The sequence below is a fragment of the Haliaeetus albicilla genome, chromosome 15, assembly GCF_947461875.1.
Source record: "Haliaeetus albicilla chromosome 15, bHalAlb1.1, whole genome shotgun sequence".
Classification (NCBI taxonomy): domain Eukaryota; kingdom Metazoa; phylum Chordata; class Aves; order Accipitriformes; family Accipitridae; genus Haliaeetus; species Haliaeetus albicilla.
Window position 1 is genome coordinate 8537934 of NC_091497.1, and position 15921 is coordinate 8553854.

Consider the following 15921-nt stretch of genomic DNA (forward strand, 5'->3'; position numbering starts at 1 on the left):
AAAAATCTTGTCACTACCACATTCATTAGAAAAATTCTATTCTGAGTACCCTTGGTAAAATACCAAAGCTTTATATCCCAGCAACAAATAGGAAACATAAATGAAATCAGGAGGGTTGAATTACATTATATATTGCTTCACTTACTTGCATCCTAGCCTATAAATGCACTGATTCTAGAAGATAAAAATGGTTTTTATTGGATCAGAAGAGTAGAAACCTTTAAACCAGACACTGCCTAAATCCAGTAATAAATATAACATCCTTGATTTGAAAAGCCATCACCCTGTTCAACATTTTACCTTGTTTTCTCCATGGTTGCTCAAAGTCTATCTGTTTTGCTCGTGGTCCTACTTAGGGCAGCAATTCACAGAAGGTTTCATGCAAGAAGAAGCATGAGCCTGGCAAGAGCTAGTGCCCCCAGAGCTGAGGGCCAGGACCGCTGTGTTACAGACCCAGCAGGATAAGTCAGGGATGTCTGCCATGCGCCATCCAATTCTAATTCAGAAAAAAACCACGTGCCCCATGTACCACAAGTTTTAGAAACACTGGTCTGGAGTCAGTTTATAAAGAACACATGAACCTGTAGCCCTAGAGGAGCCAAGAAACAATGCCTGCTAGTCACGGAAAGGGCATGTGGATAAAAAGCCAACTAGTGATAAATTTAAATGTGGGCCCAGAGAAATGAAATGCAATGAGAGATTGCTTCAGGCCTAATAACATCTAAATTAAAAGTTTCAGGCCTAACAAATTCTAAACTTAACTTTTTTAGAGAGGGTAGGTAGAGGAGCACTATCTCTATTGCTGAGTCAGTGTGAAAAGAAAGACAGGGAAGGGGTTATGCAGAGATTAAGATGTGCTAAATAGAGAGGAAAAAAAAAAGAATTTTCTGAAGGTTCCTCGTATCATAGTTTTCTTGAAATACATTCCAAAATGTTCAGTAGTCTTTTATGGAAAAAAGGTGATTCTGGCAAGGCAATTTGTTCTGGATTCATGGAATTGTATCAAAAAAAATCCAAATTGAGAATAACAGCAAAAGCAAAGCAAAATATTATTTTTTTATGTTAAATAAAATGTTTTGATTCTTCTATTTGAAATTACTTGTTCAGTCTCGAATTTCTTTTAAGATTAAAAATGTAAAGTGCTCAGATTCACAGGCTGAGTAAAAAGCTTTCTTCAACCTGAAATTAACCTTTTCTGTGAAATTACCATCAAATAATAATAATAAAAGTATCACTCATATAGGTCCATCCATCCACCTAACCACCAAGAGAGCATCCTTTTTCCACTTGCCTTACTGCTTTGACTGTCTATATCTTCTGTTATTTATTATTATTTAATTGTGCTGCCATTCATCCAAGCCAGGGGTGAACTGTGCTAGTTGCTGCATGATTAGGTAGCAAAACCTTTAAATTAACTGTTTCACTAAAGAAACCTTTTAGATTAGAGACATAAAAAAAAAGGGTTTAATCAAATATTTATCCAGTGCAGTCAACCAGAAAAAAATGGTTGCCATGGCAGCTCAGATTTCCCTGTACGAGTGTTGGGAGCTGTGATAGTTCACTGGTCAAGCCACAAACTTGGGAGCCCCTGCTACCACAGATTTCTTCTTTGGCCATAGGACTGTAGCATAAGTCTCTCTCTACTTTCGTCTCTACTTGTTCAGCTGCCACCAAATTTAGGTGTGGGGTTTTTTAAGTTGCGATCTGCTAAAGAACACGTACTTTTCTGCCCTCTGTATTGGTCCCTTGTTGCCATTCGTACAAATTACGTCCACCCTAAACATACTTTGCAAATGATGCTTTTAGCATCATGTCCCATTAGGGAGATAAGGATGTGCCTAGCCTAAGCATTTTGCTTTGTGATCTGTAATAGTTCTCAGCTTGAAGTAAAACTCTGAACTTCTTTACTGGCTACTGTAAGGCAGCAATAGCAGAAACTGAAATGCAGGCTCATATCAATTAGGCATTCATGGAATTAGGCCATATTATATCACGACTGCGTTGATGTGTGATTTTTTTCCTTGTGGTAAAGACAATGAGAACTATATTTCCATGTTTATTTTGTAATGTTGCCACACCTTTAGAGAAAAGTACATTACCTGAAATGTCACCTAGTTCACAACTTGTAGCACTTTTTATCTGATCTGGACTCCCAGCAGCTTAAATCTTTCTGAATAAGTAAGAGCTGCAGGGATGCTTAGTGAGATATTTCATATTTGGACTTATCTGAGGGGTTGTACAAAGAATAGGGACAGGCTTTAGAGCCTACTGGGAGCTCAGTAGGATGCTAGTTTTGTTTTAATTTCCAAAAGTCCTATTTACTCCTATTTACCTATTTGGGTGCTCTCATTCTAATTTATGTGCAGATATGTCCAACAAAAGTGCTGGGTGTACTGAGTGACTCCTGCTGAAGAGAAACTCTGCAGGAGGAAGTGGAGAGCACTTACCCAGTTCACCTACTCACAAATGTTCCGATGCAGAAATTACTAATGTCATGGTTGTCTTATTCTGGGCAGGCCTTCTTACTTCAAAGAGTGACCTTCCTATAAGGAAGTATCATTCTTACAAAATTACTAAAGGAAAATATTTTTTTAAAAATTGGCAGGTTAAATGTCTCATTCAAAGGGTCATTATTTAATGTGTAGAACAAAAGCTGGCAAGATTATTCTTATTCTGTGATAATGTAGCTCCTGGGAATCCTGCTCCTGAAGTAGAAGCACTATGCCAGTACTGGACAATTAAAGAATGACAAGGATAGTCAATCCTCAAAGGAGCTCAGCATCAAAGTATGAAGACAGTGATTTATCCAATACTCTTGAAAACTGCGTTATGAAGGTTACCTGGTAGGAAAATGACTGTTAAAGTTCACTAATGATTTTTATTCTCCATTTTCCTCTGTTGAGAAGAGCGGGAAGGAAGAGCCGTCAGCACAGGTACGTTGTTGGAGGGGGAATTGAAAAAGATCCCATCTACGTTGTTAGCAGCATGGCAGGTTTGTGGAAAACTAATTCAGTCAGAGCCTCCTGTTGGGAAAGGATAATCATGATGCTGCCTGTAATTAGGAGATGGGAAGCTTTTGTGCTTCCTTTAGTTACTGCCAGAGAAAGGGGTGGTGCTTTTGTGCAACCCTCTGATGGCTTGGCATCTCCTTTGAAGATGATCTGGAGAGGAAAGGAGCACACGTGGTGGCACCGACTTTCTGTGTCAGGAGGGATGATGGTATAACAGTTTGCTGCTGTGGAGTGTATTTTGAAGGGTATGAAATGCATTTAGTTACAGAAACAGAACTACAGCTATGACTACCGATATAGCCTAAAGCTATTCCGTGCAGAGATATGAGCCTATAAATATACACACAAATTTACCCCACCTATTCCTGCCTGCTCCTGGTCACAACTGAGGGGATTTGTAAAAGAGTTTCCTCTCTGTCAGTTTGGTCTTGAATTTCAGTTGTTGTTGGGACCTGATGCATACACTTGACTTTTCAGACAGGGCAGCTATTCCGCACGTCACCATGTGCTGGTTATCTCAGTACCTGACACAACCATCCTCCTTCCCTGTCACCCTTTCAGGGTTAACCTCACTTCTCTTTTAATTTTATCATGCTCAGTCTTCTATCCTTCTACCTCATTTTCCCTGCTTCTCTCTTTGGCACCAGTTTGGACCCACATCCTCCCCAAGCCTTGGAGAATACTTGCCCCCCAGCCCTTCTTCTGTTCTTATTCTCTGTGGTTCACCTAGCAGTCCTTATTGCCACAGCTGTTGTTCTTATGATGGCATTTCTAACTTCATGATTACTTTTCCTCCTTGTGCTGTGCCTGTAACTACCACTCCTCTTCTGAAAACATCCACAGGCTTTTTATATCTTTCTGGCCCAAGGTATAAAGGTTGAAAGGCCATCAGAATGAATATGCAGGCAGAGGATTTGATCAGGGAAGTAAGAATTGTTTGGCAAGGATAAGGACACTAACAAAGAAAAAGATTAAAATGTAATGAATGCAAACATGGCCACAGGATTCCTAGGAATGCTCCGCAGCTTAAAAGCAAGAGCAGAAGGTGCATATTTATGAATTTACTTCTGGCCAGTACAAGTCATGGCATGGGAGCGCTCCCAGATTTCTCACCGACGCTAACCTTTTGCCTGTTAGCAAACATGAGTACCTCTTTCTCTTATCTCCCACAGAACAGGAGACAGTGACTTAGTTTGGTGTGATGCATCTGAAGCCGTGGCATTCTTCTCTCTTTTTTACACCTACCCACTTGCCTGTTCCCTCCAGACTACACCCACTCTGTGCACTTGGACGTGAAGCCCTCAGCCCATAGGAAATATGATGAAGTGCAGATAGAAGGTGCACATCCCCAAGGTAACAGAGAGTACTATAAACACATATCTGTGGTCTGTTCTCTGCTTTGTCTTCCATAAGCTATCACTAAATGCAAGATGTCAGTTCCTGCCCTCCATGTGCACTATTGCTTGTTCTCAGAGATCTAAATAAATGCCTGAACGCCCAAGGTAAACATCTTTCTACCACAGAGGAAGTAGAACACCCCTCTGTAAGCGCAAGCCTCCCCACGTAGGAGACAAAATTTTCCACCTTGGTTTGTCTGAGGCCAAGAAACAAATAGTCACAGCATGGGAGCACTAATGAAGACCTCACTGCCTTCTGCTCTAACAGCAGTATGTATTGCTTCAACCTTTTTTTCTCTAACCTAAACACAGCTGTGGGCATATTAGCATGAAGCTGCACTAAATCAAAACAGATTGAGAGCAAGAGTAAACAACACTTGATATGCGTTAGTCATGTTACTTAACGTGTTGCTAGAAGATACCCAGATCCAACACTGATTAAGATGTTGCAAGAATGTACAAACAGAAAAACATCGGGTATGCAAATGATGCCTGTGAGTCAGTATTTATAGGCATATGAATCATAGAATCATCTAGGTTGGAAAAGACCCTTCAGATCATCGGCTCCAACTGTAAACCTAACACTGCCAAGTCCACCACGAAACCATGTCCCCAAGTGCCACATCTACACATCTTTTAGATACCTCCAGGGATGGTGACTCAACCACTTCCCTGGGCAGCCTGTTCCAAGGCTTGATAACCCTTTCAGGGAAGAAATTTTTCCTAATATCCAATCTAAGCCTCCCCTGGAGCAACTTGAGGCTCTTTCCTCTTGTCCCATCACTTGCTACTTGGGAGAAGAGAACGACCCCCACCTCACTACAACCTCCTTTCAGGTAGTTGTAGAGAGTGATAAGGTCTCCCCTCAGCCTCCTTTTCTCCAGACTAAGCAATCTGTAGTATTTGGGCTTAAATTTACCATTTTAAGGTAAACCAAATAAATAAGGAACTTAGCACAAATATAGTACAATAATTACATTACAAATCTTATAATATAAAATTCTGACTCACAAAATGCAGTTGATTCAGAAAAAGCTTCCTATATTCTTGGTATGTAGTCCACCCTTGCTTGCAATACCCCAGATATGTCAGGCTGCCAAGAAAGAATTAAGGAAGAAGAGCCTTGCCCAGTGGTGTGTGGTTAGGTGAGAAGGATATGTAGGCCCAGGATAGGTGGACAAATAAAAAGTTGCCTTTTGGGAGCTCTGCGTTGACCGGTAACTGGTGGTCTGCTGAGAGCTGTGCCAAAAAGTGTCAGAGAAACTTCTGTTTCTTCTCAAACTGTGGGTGCCCCAGAAAAGGTGGAAATTATGTGTAACCCAGCCAAAAGGTGAGGCTGTGGACCTACACGTGCTAGACCCTGATGAAGCAGCCAAGAGCGAAGGAAGGCCAAGCGATAACAGCGTTGACAGACTGCGTTGGCCAAGACTGACAGTAACTATGTTTGCAGTCATTTGACATTGTTTGTGTTCTGATTTGACTGTCTATACTTACTTGAGGGTAAAAGTGCCTCATACCCAGGTCAGATGTGACAAATTGAAGATAGCTCTGCTGGCCTTAGCTTATTTCTGTTAGGACAAAATTGCCTATTCCCTTTTCCGCCTGTCACTAGCTTTCCAGTAAAGTATTGAAACCCCAGTAAACCATCCTCTCCTTTCTTAGCAGAAAAATGAAGAATAATGGTAAGTTTTTATTTTATTTTAAAATTTTTTAAATTATTTTTATTTTTTTTATTTTCCTGCCCTTAGCGTTTTGCTAGAGTGCATGGTCACCTTCTGTGCCTTCTGTTATCTAAAGCTAACGGTGTATGCACACAGTTGTATTTGACTTTGCATTGTGAGGTTCTTATTAAAGGTTGAAATCAAGTTCTCAGTGTGCAGTGTGAGTGTGTTTCATTTGCTATTAAAACTTACATAAGTGCTTAATTTTGTGACCTCCAAATATTATTGGACCTAGAAGTATTCTAAGTTTTTTCCATCTTCATCGAGGATGCTGGATGACATTAGGCTTTTGCTTAGTCCACTGATGGCAGCAAATACTATCAAAGCGTCTCAGAAAAAGTGAAAAAACAGATATCCTATCTTTTAAGTTCATTTTTATTTGAAGAAAGTGTATAGACTGAAGATCTCTGCTGGCACCATCTGCAGTTTCTATTTTGAGGTCAGAAGTACTGTGTTATAACAAGAGAAATTATTTTAGTTATGTCCAACATCCCATCATAGTTGGTAATCCCTGGCAGGGCAAAAGCCACACTGTGCCACTCAATTTAAGCAAGCTTTACTGTGGCTTTATGTTACAGAAGGAAAAAATGCAGATCTGTGTAGTAACTTACAAATTTGTCTGTGTTGTCTTCTGTCCCCTTGCTATTGCCAAAAATAACTTTCTTAAACTTAGGTCTGGCAATGCCAAATGAAATACGATCAAGATCCAGATGGTCTTGACAGCGACATTTCATTCGGAAAAGTGACTTATGTGCCTTTTCTTCTGGACCTTGTTGATTATTTGTGTTGTTACTAGACGGAAATGAATTCTTCTGAGAAGAAAGGCAGTTTTGTTTGACCATCTGTACAATGTCGGTTTTTCTGATTTTAGCATGGAAGCAGAACAAGGCTTCAAGAACAACCAGAAACATCTGGGCCATAATGGTAGACCTGCTGATTGATTTGCTGTGTGGCTTGTAAATGCGTGAGTGCTCACCATCTGCTTTTTCCTTCCTTCTTTACTCCTTAGGCAAGGGAGAACTTCCATGCTTCCACTTTTGATCTCCCCTCTCCCTCCTGCCTATTTAGGTTGACACCAAATGAAAGAGATCATGCAATGGAAATGATGTTCATGTAAACAAATGTAGAAAATGCAGGAGAATGCTATAATCAAGAAAATCTTTGAAAGACGCACAGGTTTTACTAACTCGAGTGGAAGAATATTGTTTGTTGGTAGTTTGTTACATGCCTTCTTAGTCACTTTTGAAAACAGAGCTTTCTTGCCAAAGCCACTTGAATTCTACATTTTTCAGTTTTGTATGTCCTAAATGTTGCTTTAGAAAATCAAGACAAAACTCTTATGCCTAAGATCCTCATCCATACAGCAAGAGCACAGTATCACTAGAATGAGACCTACATAAACCAAAGTGGACATCTACTATTCACCTCCAGGCTCTGGGAAGAGGTTTTAAAAAATAATTTTCCCTTTTGTTGTGTGGAAGTCATGGCAACACCCTAGCAATCTTGCCTAGTCAAATGAGTCCATGGACACTGGCATTCACAGAAAACACGATGTCAGGAGGTCAGTTAATCCACTTCCTACCCTTGGACTAGGTTGCCTATGTTGAGCAAACATCATGACAGAGATTAATCTAATCTGGTTTTTAAATGTCAGGCATGGGAAGTCTTTATTTCCCTAGGCCCTCAGTCACAGTCTGCACAATACTTACAGAAGTTTGTTTTCTGTTTGCTGACTCACCCTTGCCCTGAAACTAGTTCGATTTAATTTTTCTGTTACTGTAATTCACTGTTGCTTGGAGATTATCTTGGGCTGTGCACGCTAGTATTAAGCTAGAAAAGCAAGAGATCAGGACAGGAAGAAGACAAATAAAGTGCAAGATTTTCTGCAATGTATCAGTTGATAGTGAACATAAAGAAAGGCTTTGCTCTTCAGAAGCTGTATTATCAATATTAGAAATGTGGGTTAAAAAATGGAAGACCTGAAACTGTAGTGAATAGAAGCAAGAGGTTTAATGTCTATTACCTGGTGAGACTAGAACAGTGAAATAAGCTCTTAGGTGCTTAGGAATGGAGAAGAGAGGGCTATGTAGCTCAGGACAGCAATATTGTAAATACACATGAATTGGTGTTTTAACTGATAGCGCAGGGAGCTGCCGCTGAAGGCCTGCTGCAAGTTCATCCAAATCATCTACAGAAATACCAGTCTCTAAGTATCTGTGCATGAAGTGAAGAGATGAAATTGTTAGGGGCAACTGAACAGGTGGTAGGTGTGTCAATTTTAACTTTTAGTACAACTTTTTCTGATACTGTTCTACTGCATCAAATATTTAATTTAATAGACAGTAGCTGGTTTGAATCTTATCTTAGCAGATAATGAGTAGAAACTCTTTGCTATACATAAATGATTTTTACATAGTTTTGTGTAAAGCAGATAAGGGGACATCCAAACATCTAAAGAACTAAACTATGAAAGTTGACAGAAATACTGTGTGTGCATGTATGTGTGTGTGTATATTTAGATAGAAAAATGTGAATGGAAATTAGATGTTCTTTAGGAAGAATCATATAGGCCAAAATAACCTTAAGTGGTAGTCAAACATGGAGAGGACTCTGGCTTAAAACCCAGACTGATTCAGTAGTGAAGACTGTAAGAACGAGATTCGGTTGCTTAAACACAGGTGCCTACTGTCATTTATAAGGCACCAGCGACACCAGCATGGGATGTGCAGATACAACACAGTTAATAGAAGACCTGAAACCTTCTGGAGTGGTAACTTGTGGCCAAGTGGAACACCCTACCGTGTCTAAAATGGAAGAAGGCACTTACGCTTAGGCACCTGAATTGCACCCTAATTTAAGGAGAATGAATAAGTCAATTAGCATAAATAAGAAACTATGGCATGCAGAAAATCAATATGGGGATGTAGAAATAGATATGGGGACAACAGAGACGGCTAGTGGGGTAACAAGAAAAAATAGGAAGAGCAGCCGAGGAAGACTGTTGGTATTACAGACTGATGACCAGATCGAAATAGCAAAATTACTTACAGCTTGGTTCTGCAGGACTGACATTTCCGTTCTGCATCTGAACAAGAACAGGCCTATATGTCTGTATTGCAGAAGGATGAGAAAGTATTCTCCAGTGGATACGTCAGCAAGATGATGAGTCAGACCACCAGATAGTGACAAGCTGGGCTCACAGCCAGTGGGACAGCCTGCTTTCTTGCCCGTGGCATGGCAGGAAACAAGGCTGCCTGTTTGGTTTGTCAGGCAGGCATATGGTCTGCTTTTCTGCCTGGCTTCAGTCAAAACCATTAAACTCAAACAATGTACTGTTGTAAAGCCTTTGCATTCTGCTATCATAGCTTGTCTTTGGGAGACTACTCTCTCTGATGTCTTTCAAGCAGCTTTGAATCTGATTCTGTCCCTTGTACTGCCTCAGAGATACCACACAGTGCTCAGCAAATCTTTTATGCAGACTTTTCAGACACACTCATGCACATGAATTCTTGGTTTTCTAGGTACCTGTCTCAAGGCCCTTGGGTATGATATGGAGAAACTGTTCAGCCCTGACATCTATGGCCACTTGCCTGAAAGGGAAAGGTTATAGTGCCACATCCTCTGAAAGACTAAGCTTTAGCCTCCTGTTGCATAAGCGGGATCAGTGGCTATATTTCACCTTAAGATCCACAAGCTTTTATTCACCATCTGGAAATCAGTTGAAACTGCCCAATTATCTTCTAAGGGTTTTGAGAAAAGCAGATGTTTGTGAACTCCTCGTACTCTAGTGATAAGTGCCGTAGAAAATGAACATGAAGAAGCTTGTCAGTCTGACTGTATTCAGAATAAGAAGAGAGTAGAGCACAGAAGGCTTAAGGCCACACATCATACAGATGCTTTTTTAGTGACTAATCCCAGACTTGGTCAATGGTTCATGTCTAAAGGGACCATACGTGTGTATCAGCAGTCTGAGGTTCATTCACAGTTTGAAGTGAATCACAAGATTTAGCAGTATTTGATCTTTGACTAATTTAACTTTTTATAAAGTGGTTAAGTAGAATTTGCTACAATCACAAAGGTGACTTAATTATGGATTCAGAAGGGCAATATTTATACTATGCTTGCTATCAGATACCCGGGTCAATTCACACACATGCATGCACACAGATACAAAGAGGTATATGCATATATATAAACAGAGGTACCCCTGTTAGAAAATTCCCCTCGAGTTCAGTGAAATATTCACATCAAATGTCTCAGCATTTCTCAATGGGTGAAGGGTTGAGCCTCAAGAACTGAAGGGTGTCAGCCCAGGTCCTGTCGTTGGCTTTCGGTGATGGTCCTCTGATTTTCACAAACTGGAGAGTTTGTGAGCTCTGAGAGGTTTCCCACGTAGTGGGAGATACTGGTCGCAGCCTGCTGTGGTCCAGGAGAGCTTAAAGGGCCTCCCCTGGGAATGCTGTTTATAGGTTCACAAGATTTGGTCAGTATAATTTAATTCTGGCTATAATTCTTCTCAGGCAACCATGAAAAGTGAGTCACGGCCCAAGTAGCAGAAGTCTCAGGTACGGTTCCAGGTGACAGGAGTTTCAGATGTGAGTCGGGGGTGCCTAATTGTCCTGACTCACTGTACCATACCTAGAATAAGGAAGTACCGGGCTGTCCCAACTCACTGTGCAAGAACACAATGTTGGCTGATCCTGACATTGCAACGTGGCCCAAGGCAGGGCTGCACCACCACAATGGCTATATTTCACCTTAAGATCCACACGCTTTTATTCGCCATCTGGAAATCAGCTGGAGCTGCCCAATTACCTTCTAAGGGTTTTGAGAAAAGCAGATGTTTGTGAACACCTTGTACTCTAGTGATAAGTGCCACAGAAAATGCACGTGAAGAAGCTTGTCAGTCTGACTGTATTCAGAATAAGAAGAGAGTAGAGCAAGGAAGGTTTAAGGCCACACATCATACAGATGCTTACTTAGTGACTATCGTCTTTCTTGTGCACTGAATAAATAGGGAATCTTGTGTGTTTGCATGTTTGTGACATCCTCTGTGATCACTGAATTGATTTCCCTAGCACAATGTATATGCATAACGGGTTTAGTTCAGATGCCACTGGTTTAATTTGGCCATTACCCTATACGAGTAGTTGGCTTTGGTAGACTGCTATCCATATTAAAGATTTACTAAATTGCACTTTGATTAGTTTGTTACTGTCGTGGTTTAACCCCAGCCAGCAACTAAGCACCACGCAGCCGCTCACTCACTCCCCCCCCATCCAGTGGGATGGGGGAGAAAATCGGGAAAAGAAGTAAAACTCCTGGGTTGAGATAAGAACGATTTAATAGAACAGAAAAGAAGAAACTAATAATGATAATGATAACACTAATAAAATGACAACAGTAGTAATAAAAGGATTGGAATGTACAAATGATGCGCAGGGCAATTGCTCACCACCCGCCGACCGACACCCAGCCAGTCCCCGAGCGGCGATTCCCTGCCCCCCCCTTCCCAGTTCCTAAACTAGATGGGACGTCCCATGGTATGGAATACCGTGTTGGCCAGTTTGGGTCAGGTGCCCTGGCTGGGCATGAGAAGCTGAAAAATCCTTGACTTTAGTCTAAACACTACTGAGCAACAACTGAAAACATCAGTGTTATCAACATTCTTCACATACTGAACTCAAAACATAGCACTGTACCAGCTACTAGGAAGACAGTTAACTACATCCCAGCTGAAACCAGGGCAGTTACATATCTTGCTTTTTCCATGTTGTGAATATCCTGCTACCATAGAAAAATACTCAATGGATAAATTGGCAGTTGCTTTTCTTTTTCCCTAAAACAGAAAGAAGATTATTAATTTCATTACTGCGTTATTTTCCCTTCCCCTTCCTCTCCGTGTGCAGTCTCAGATTTTCCTGAGCATCTCTGTTGCTAATTGCTTCACACTTCTTTATTACTGCATCAGTTGCTAATAGTTACTTGCACACTTGACAGATAGAGTTACAGATTAATTTGGCTTTCAGGATATTCTTTTTTTGGTTGAATTTTATTTTCCCCTTCCCTTTTAGTTCTCCCTTCTCCAAAACTTTGTAGAGCATTTTGTTTTGGACTTAGAAGTAAACACTAGTATTTATTTTAAAATTAAGTAGTGTCAACATTTGTCTCTCATAACACTGGCAAAGGAAAAATCTACTTCTTAAGGTTTGTTCTTTGTCCTTTTCCTACCATTACAAAATTATTGGAAAAAGTTACTTTAATATTTTACTTTAATGCTTTTAACTGTATTCTTAAAATAAATTACTTGTTCATGACCAGTATTCTACTTCCTTGCCCCAACTAAGAAATATTTGGATAATCTTTCATTGCACATCTATTTCACAAAGGTAATGCTTCATGAATGGAAGTCAGTTTTAAGATTTATATATTCCTTTCTCCCACTGCCTGACCCAAACTTTATTTATGTTTTGGGACTTGCATTGGGCTGTCATACCTTTAAGTTCTTTTATGAATATCTAGTTAGACAAATTTGCTTCACAGAAATCTAAACCTGCCAGATTTTGCTGATGGGCAGAGCTTTTTTTCATATGTTTTGGGAGATGATTTAATTATTCAGGTTCTGGGATACATAAGCACTATTTCATTAAAGCCTGTCCTTTCAAACCACTGCACCATTTCTGTAAGTTTATTTCCTTGTTTTAATCCCGAAGGATCTAGAGACAGTTATTGACAAGTGTACTACTTACTGCTTGCAAAATTCTGTGGCACATCATCTACGCTCAAGCAGCACATGCTGTTGCCAGCCCTGTCAGTGTTCACTGACAGCAAGCTTAAGCTTCATTTGTCTGACATGGTTATTATGATGATCTTGCAAGCATGTCATGTTTCTTCAATAATACAGCATAGCCCAGACCTACCCCTCTTTTATCTCAACAACATGTCAGCTTTGATGCCTATAATGAAAGTCAGATGCCAGCCCTGTAGTTGTTTCACTGGTAATGCATTTTAGTGGGAAGATACAGGGCTGGTTGCTACTGGGGACATGAGATGAATACACAGAACGTAAGAATGGTGCCTATCTTGCAGCTGGCTCGGCTGGAGTGGGAAGGAGTCTAAGAGATCAGGGTTGTGATGAGTTGTACAAAGTCTAGTTAGAGGTCACTAACTAGCAGTGTGCATCAGGGGTCAACACTGGGTCCAAAACTGTCCGACATCTCATAAATTGTCTGGATGACGGGGCAGCGGGCACCCTCAGCAAGTTTGCTGATGATATAGAACTGTGAGGAGAGGCTGATACACCAGAGGGTTGTGTTGCCATCCAGAAGGACCTCAACAGGCTGGAGAAATGGGCAGACAGGAACCTCATGAAGTTCAAAAAAGGGAAGCGCAAAGTCCTGCTACTGGGGAGGAACAACCCCAGGCACCAGTACAGGCTGGGGGCCACCCAGCTGTAAAGCAGCTTGGCAGAAAAGGACCTTGGGGTCCTGGTAGACACTAAGTTGAATATGAGCCAGCAATGTGCCCTTGTGGCAAAGAAGGCTAATGGTATCCTGGGTCGCGTTAGGAGTGTTGCCAGCAGGTCAAGGGAGGCGATCCTTCCCCTCCCTCAGCACTGTGAGGCCACATGTGGAGTACTATGTCCAGTTCTGGGCTCCCCAGTACAAGAGAGACATGGACATACTGGAGAGAATTCAGCAAAGGGAGACTAAGATGATTAGGGGACTCAAGTACCTCTCCTATGAGGAAAGGCTGAGAGAGCTGGGACTGTTCAGCCTGGAGAAGGCTCAGGGGGATCGCATCTGTGTGTACAGTGGGTGCAAAGAGGACGGAGCCAGGCTCTTCTCAGTGGTGCCCAGTGGCAGGACCAGAGGCGATGGGCACAACCTGAAACACAGGAGGTTCCCTCTGAACGTCAGGAAACACCTGTTTGTTGTGAGGGTGATTGAGCACTGGCACAGGTTGCCCAGAGAGGTTGTGGAGTCTCCCTCCTTGGAGATCTTCAAAAGCCGTCTGGACATGGTCCTGGGCAACTGCCTCTAGGCTGTTGTGCTTGAGCAGGGGGGTTGGAGCAGCTGACCTCCAGAAGTCCCTTCCACCCTCAGCCCTTCTGTGATTTGGGGACTGCAGAGAAATAACAGCATGGCAGGGACCCATTCTGCCAATTATTTTTTCATGGAGATTAATAGTTCTTTGGTTACTTCAGACACATGTCCCCCATTCCTGCCTCCTTAGGTCTCCTGCAGTTTCCTCCGCTCCGTTTGGTCACGCTCCCGGTGGCAGGCCACGGTGACAGTGCTGGAGAGGAGCATGGTGATCCCTCGCTGAACTTTTGAGACTTGCTTCAAGGATTTCTGCGATGCACCACCTCCTGGAATGAAACAGCCACTTTACTCTGTACCACCAAACTCTCCTAAACATTGTTAAACGACGAGGAGTCTTTTTTGTTGTTTTAAATAGAAGTATCTGCAGCACCTGGGCAGGGGAGGTGGCAGCCACCGTTTCTGGTGGTGTTTGGTCCCATTAAGCCGGACTCGCCCCCGACCCGCCTTGCGTTTTTCTGTCCCAAAAGCTGCCTGGGCGCCTTGCTCGGTGCTGCGCCCACCCAGGGGATGCTTTTCATCACCGAGCGGCTCACGCAGGCCAGAAACCAAGTGGGAGAAGAGAAGAGCAGAGCGGCCCCGGCCCCGGCCCCGGCGCCGGCCTCCGCCGCGGGGAGCTCGGCAGGGCAGCGGGGCGGCCCTCTCCGGGGAGGAGCGCCAGCCCCGCGGGGCGGCTGAAGGGAGCGGCTCCCGCCCCGGCGCGGCCTCCGGGGCTGCCCCGGCGCCTCAAGCCTCCGCCTCAGCCTCCGCGGGGGAGCCGGGCCGGCAGGAGGCGTCCTGCGGCGGCAGCGAGGGAGGGACGAGGCGGTGAAGAGCGGGGGGGGTGGGGGGTGCCGGCTTTCCCGGAAACAGCGCCGGCCGGCGGCAAAGCAGCGGCGGCGGCGGCGGCGGCGGCTGCCGCGGAGGGAAGTCGCCTCAGGTCCTGCGCCCTCGCCGCCGCCGGGCGGGTTGGCTTGGCTTGGCGCGGCGGGCGGCATGGAAGCGGTGCCCCGTGAGGAGAAGCCCAACCCGCTGCGGGATGCCAACCTCTGCTCCCGGCTCTTCTTCTGGTGAGCGCCCGGCCGAGGGAGGGAGGGAGGGAGGGAGGGCAGGGACGCCGCTCGGCTGCCGGGCCCGGCCGGCGGCGGGGGAATGCGGAGCCCCGGCTGAGGGCCGCCCGGCTCGCACTTCAGCGCGGTTCCCGAGGGCGTCCGGGCTCCCTGGCGGCGGTCGGGAAGGGGGCGGGGGGGGGGAATGGGAGGCGGCGGCCGGCGCTGCCCGCCGCTCCTCCGTCGGCTGCCGGCGGTGACTCTGCAGCCGCGGCTCGGCCCCGACCTGCCGCCCGCCCCGCCGTGGGCCCGGCGCGTCAGCCCTGCCGGCCGGGGCAGCCCCTCGTACCGCAGGTGGCTGCGGGGAGCGCGGCGAGGCGGGGAGAGGTCTCCTGAGGTGAAGCCGTCAGCCCGCGCCGGGCGGTAATCCCCGGCCGGGCGGCCTGACCGCCTCAGGCGGGCGGGCGGGCGGCGCCGAGCGCGGCCCCGTCGCCCCCTTCGAGCACATGTTCGATTCCCTCGGTAGCTGCGGGGAGGGCGGGAGGGTCTTCTGCCTCCTCGGCCGGGTCCCCCGGGCCGGGACCGGGTGGAGGACTGCTCCCTGGCACTCTTCTGCTTTCGCGCTTGCATAACGGATCGCGGTCAGGTATTGCTCATCGCGG

At 44.5% G+C, this 15921-nt stretch overlaps 1 protein-coding gene and 1 long non-coding RNA gene across 6 annotated transcripts in view; both read left to right on the plus strand.

The window, feature by feature from the left end:
* Positions 1-6775: 6775 nt before the first annotated feature.
* On the plus strand, positions 6776-12452 carry LOC138689096 (uncharacterized). The gene is made up of 3 exons (XR_011327894.1): positions 6776-7093; positions 7198-11335; positions 11875-12452. It is a non-coding gene; the product is annotated as an uncharacterized lncRNA (long non-coding RNA).
* Positions 12453-15059: 2607 nt separating this feature from the next.
* Positions 15060-15921, plus strand: part of ABCC4 (ATP binding cassette subfamily C member 4 (PEL blood group)) — a 153890-nt gene continuing 153028 nt past the window's right edge. For 2 of the 5 annotated variants that reach the window (XR_011327895.1, XM_069802460.1), the window contains exon 1: positions 15073-15280. Coding sequence is in view for 3 of the 5 variants with exons in the window: in XM_069802460.1 (XP_069658561.1) it covers positions 15207-15280 (74 nt within the window). In the remaining 2 variants the exon portion in view is untranslated. Of the gene's footprint in view, positions 15281-15885; positions 15906-15921 lie in introns of those variants that run through there. The other 3 variants (XM_069802463.1, XM_069802462.1, XR_011327896.1) reach the window with 3 other exon arrangements.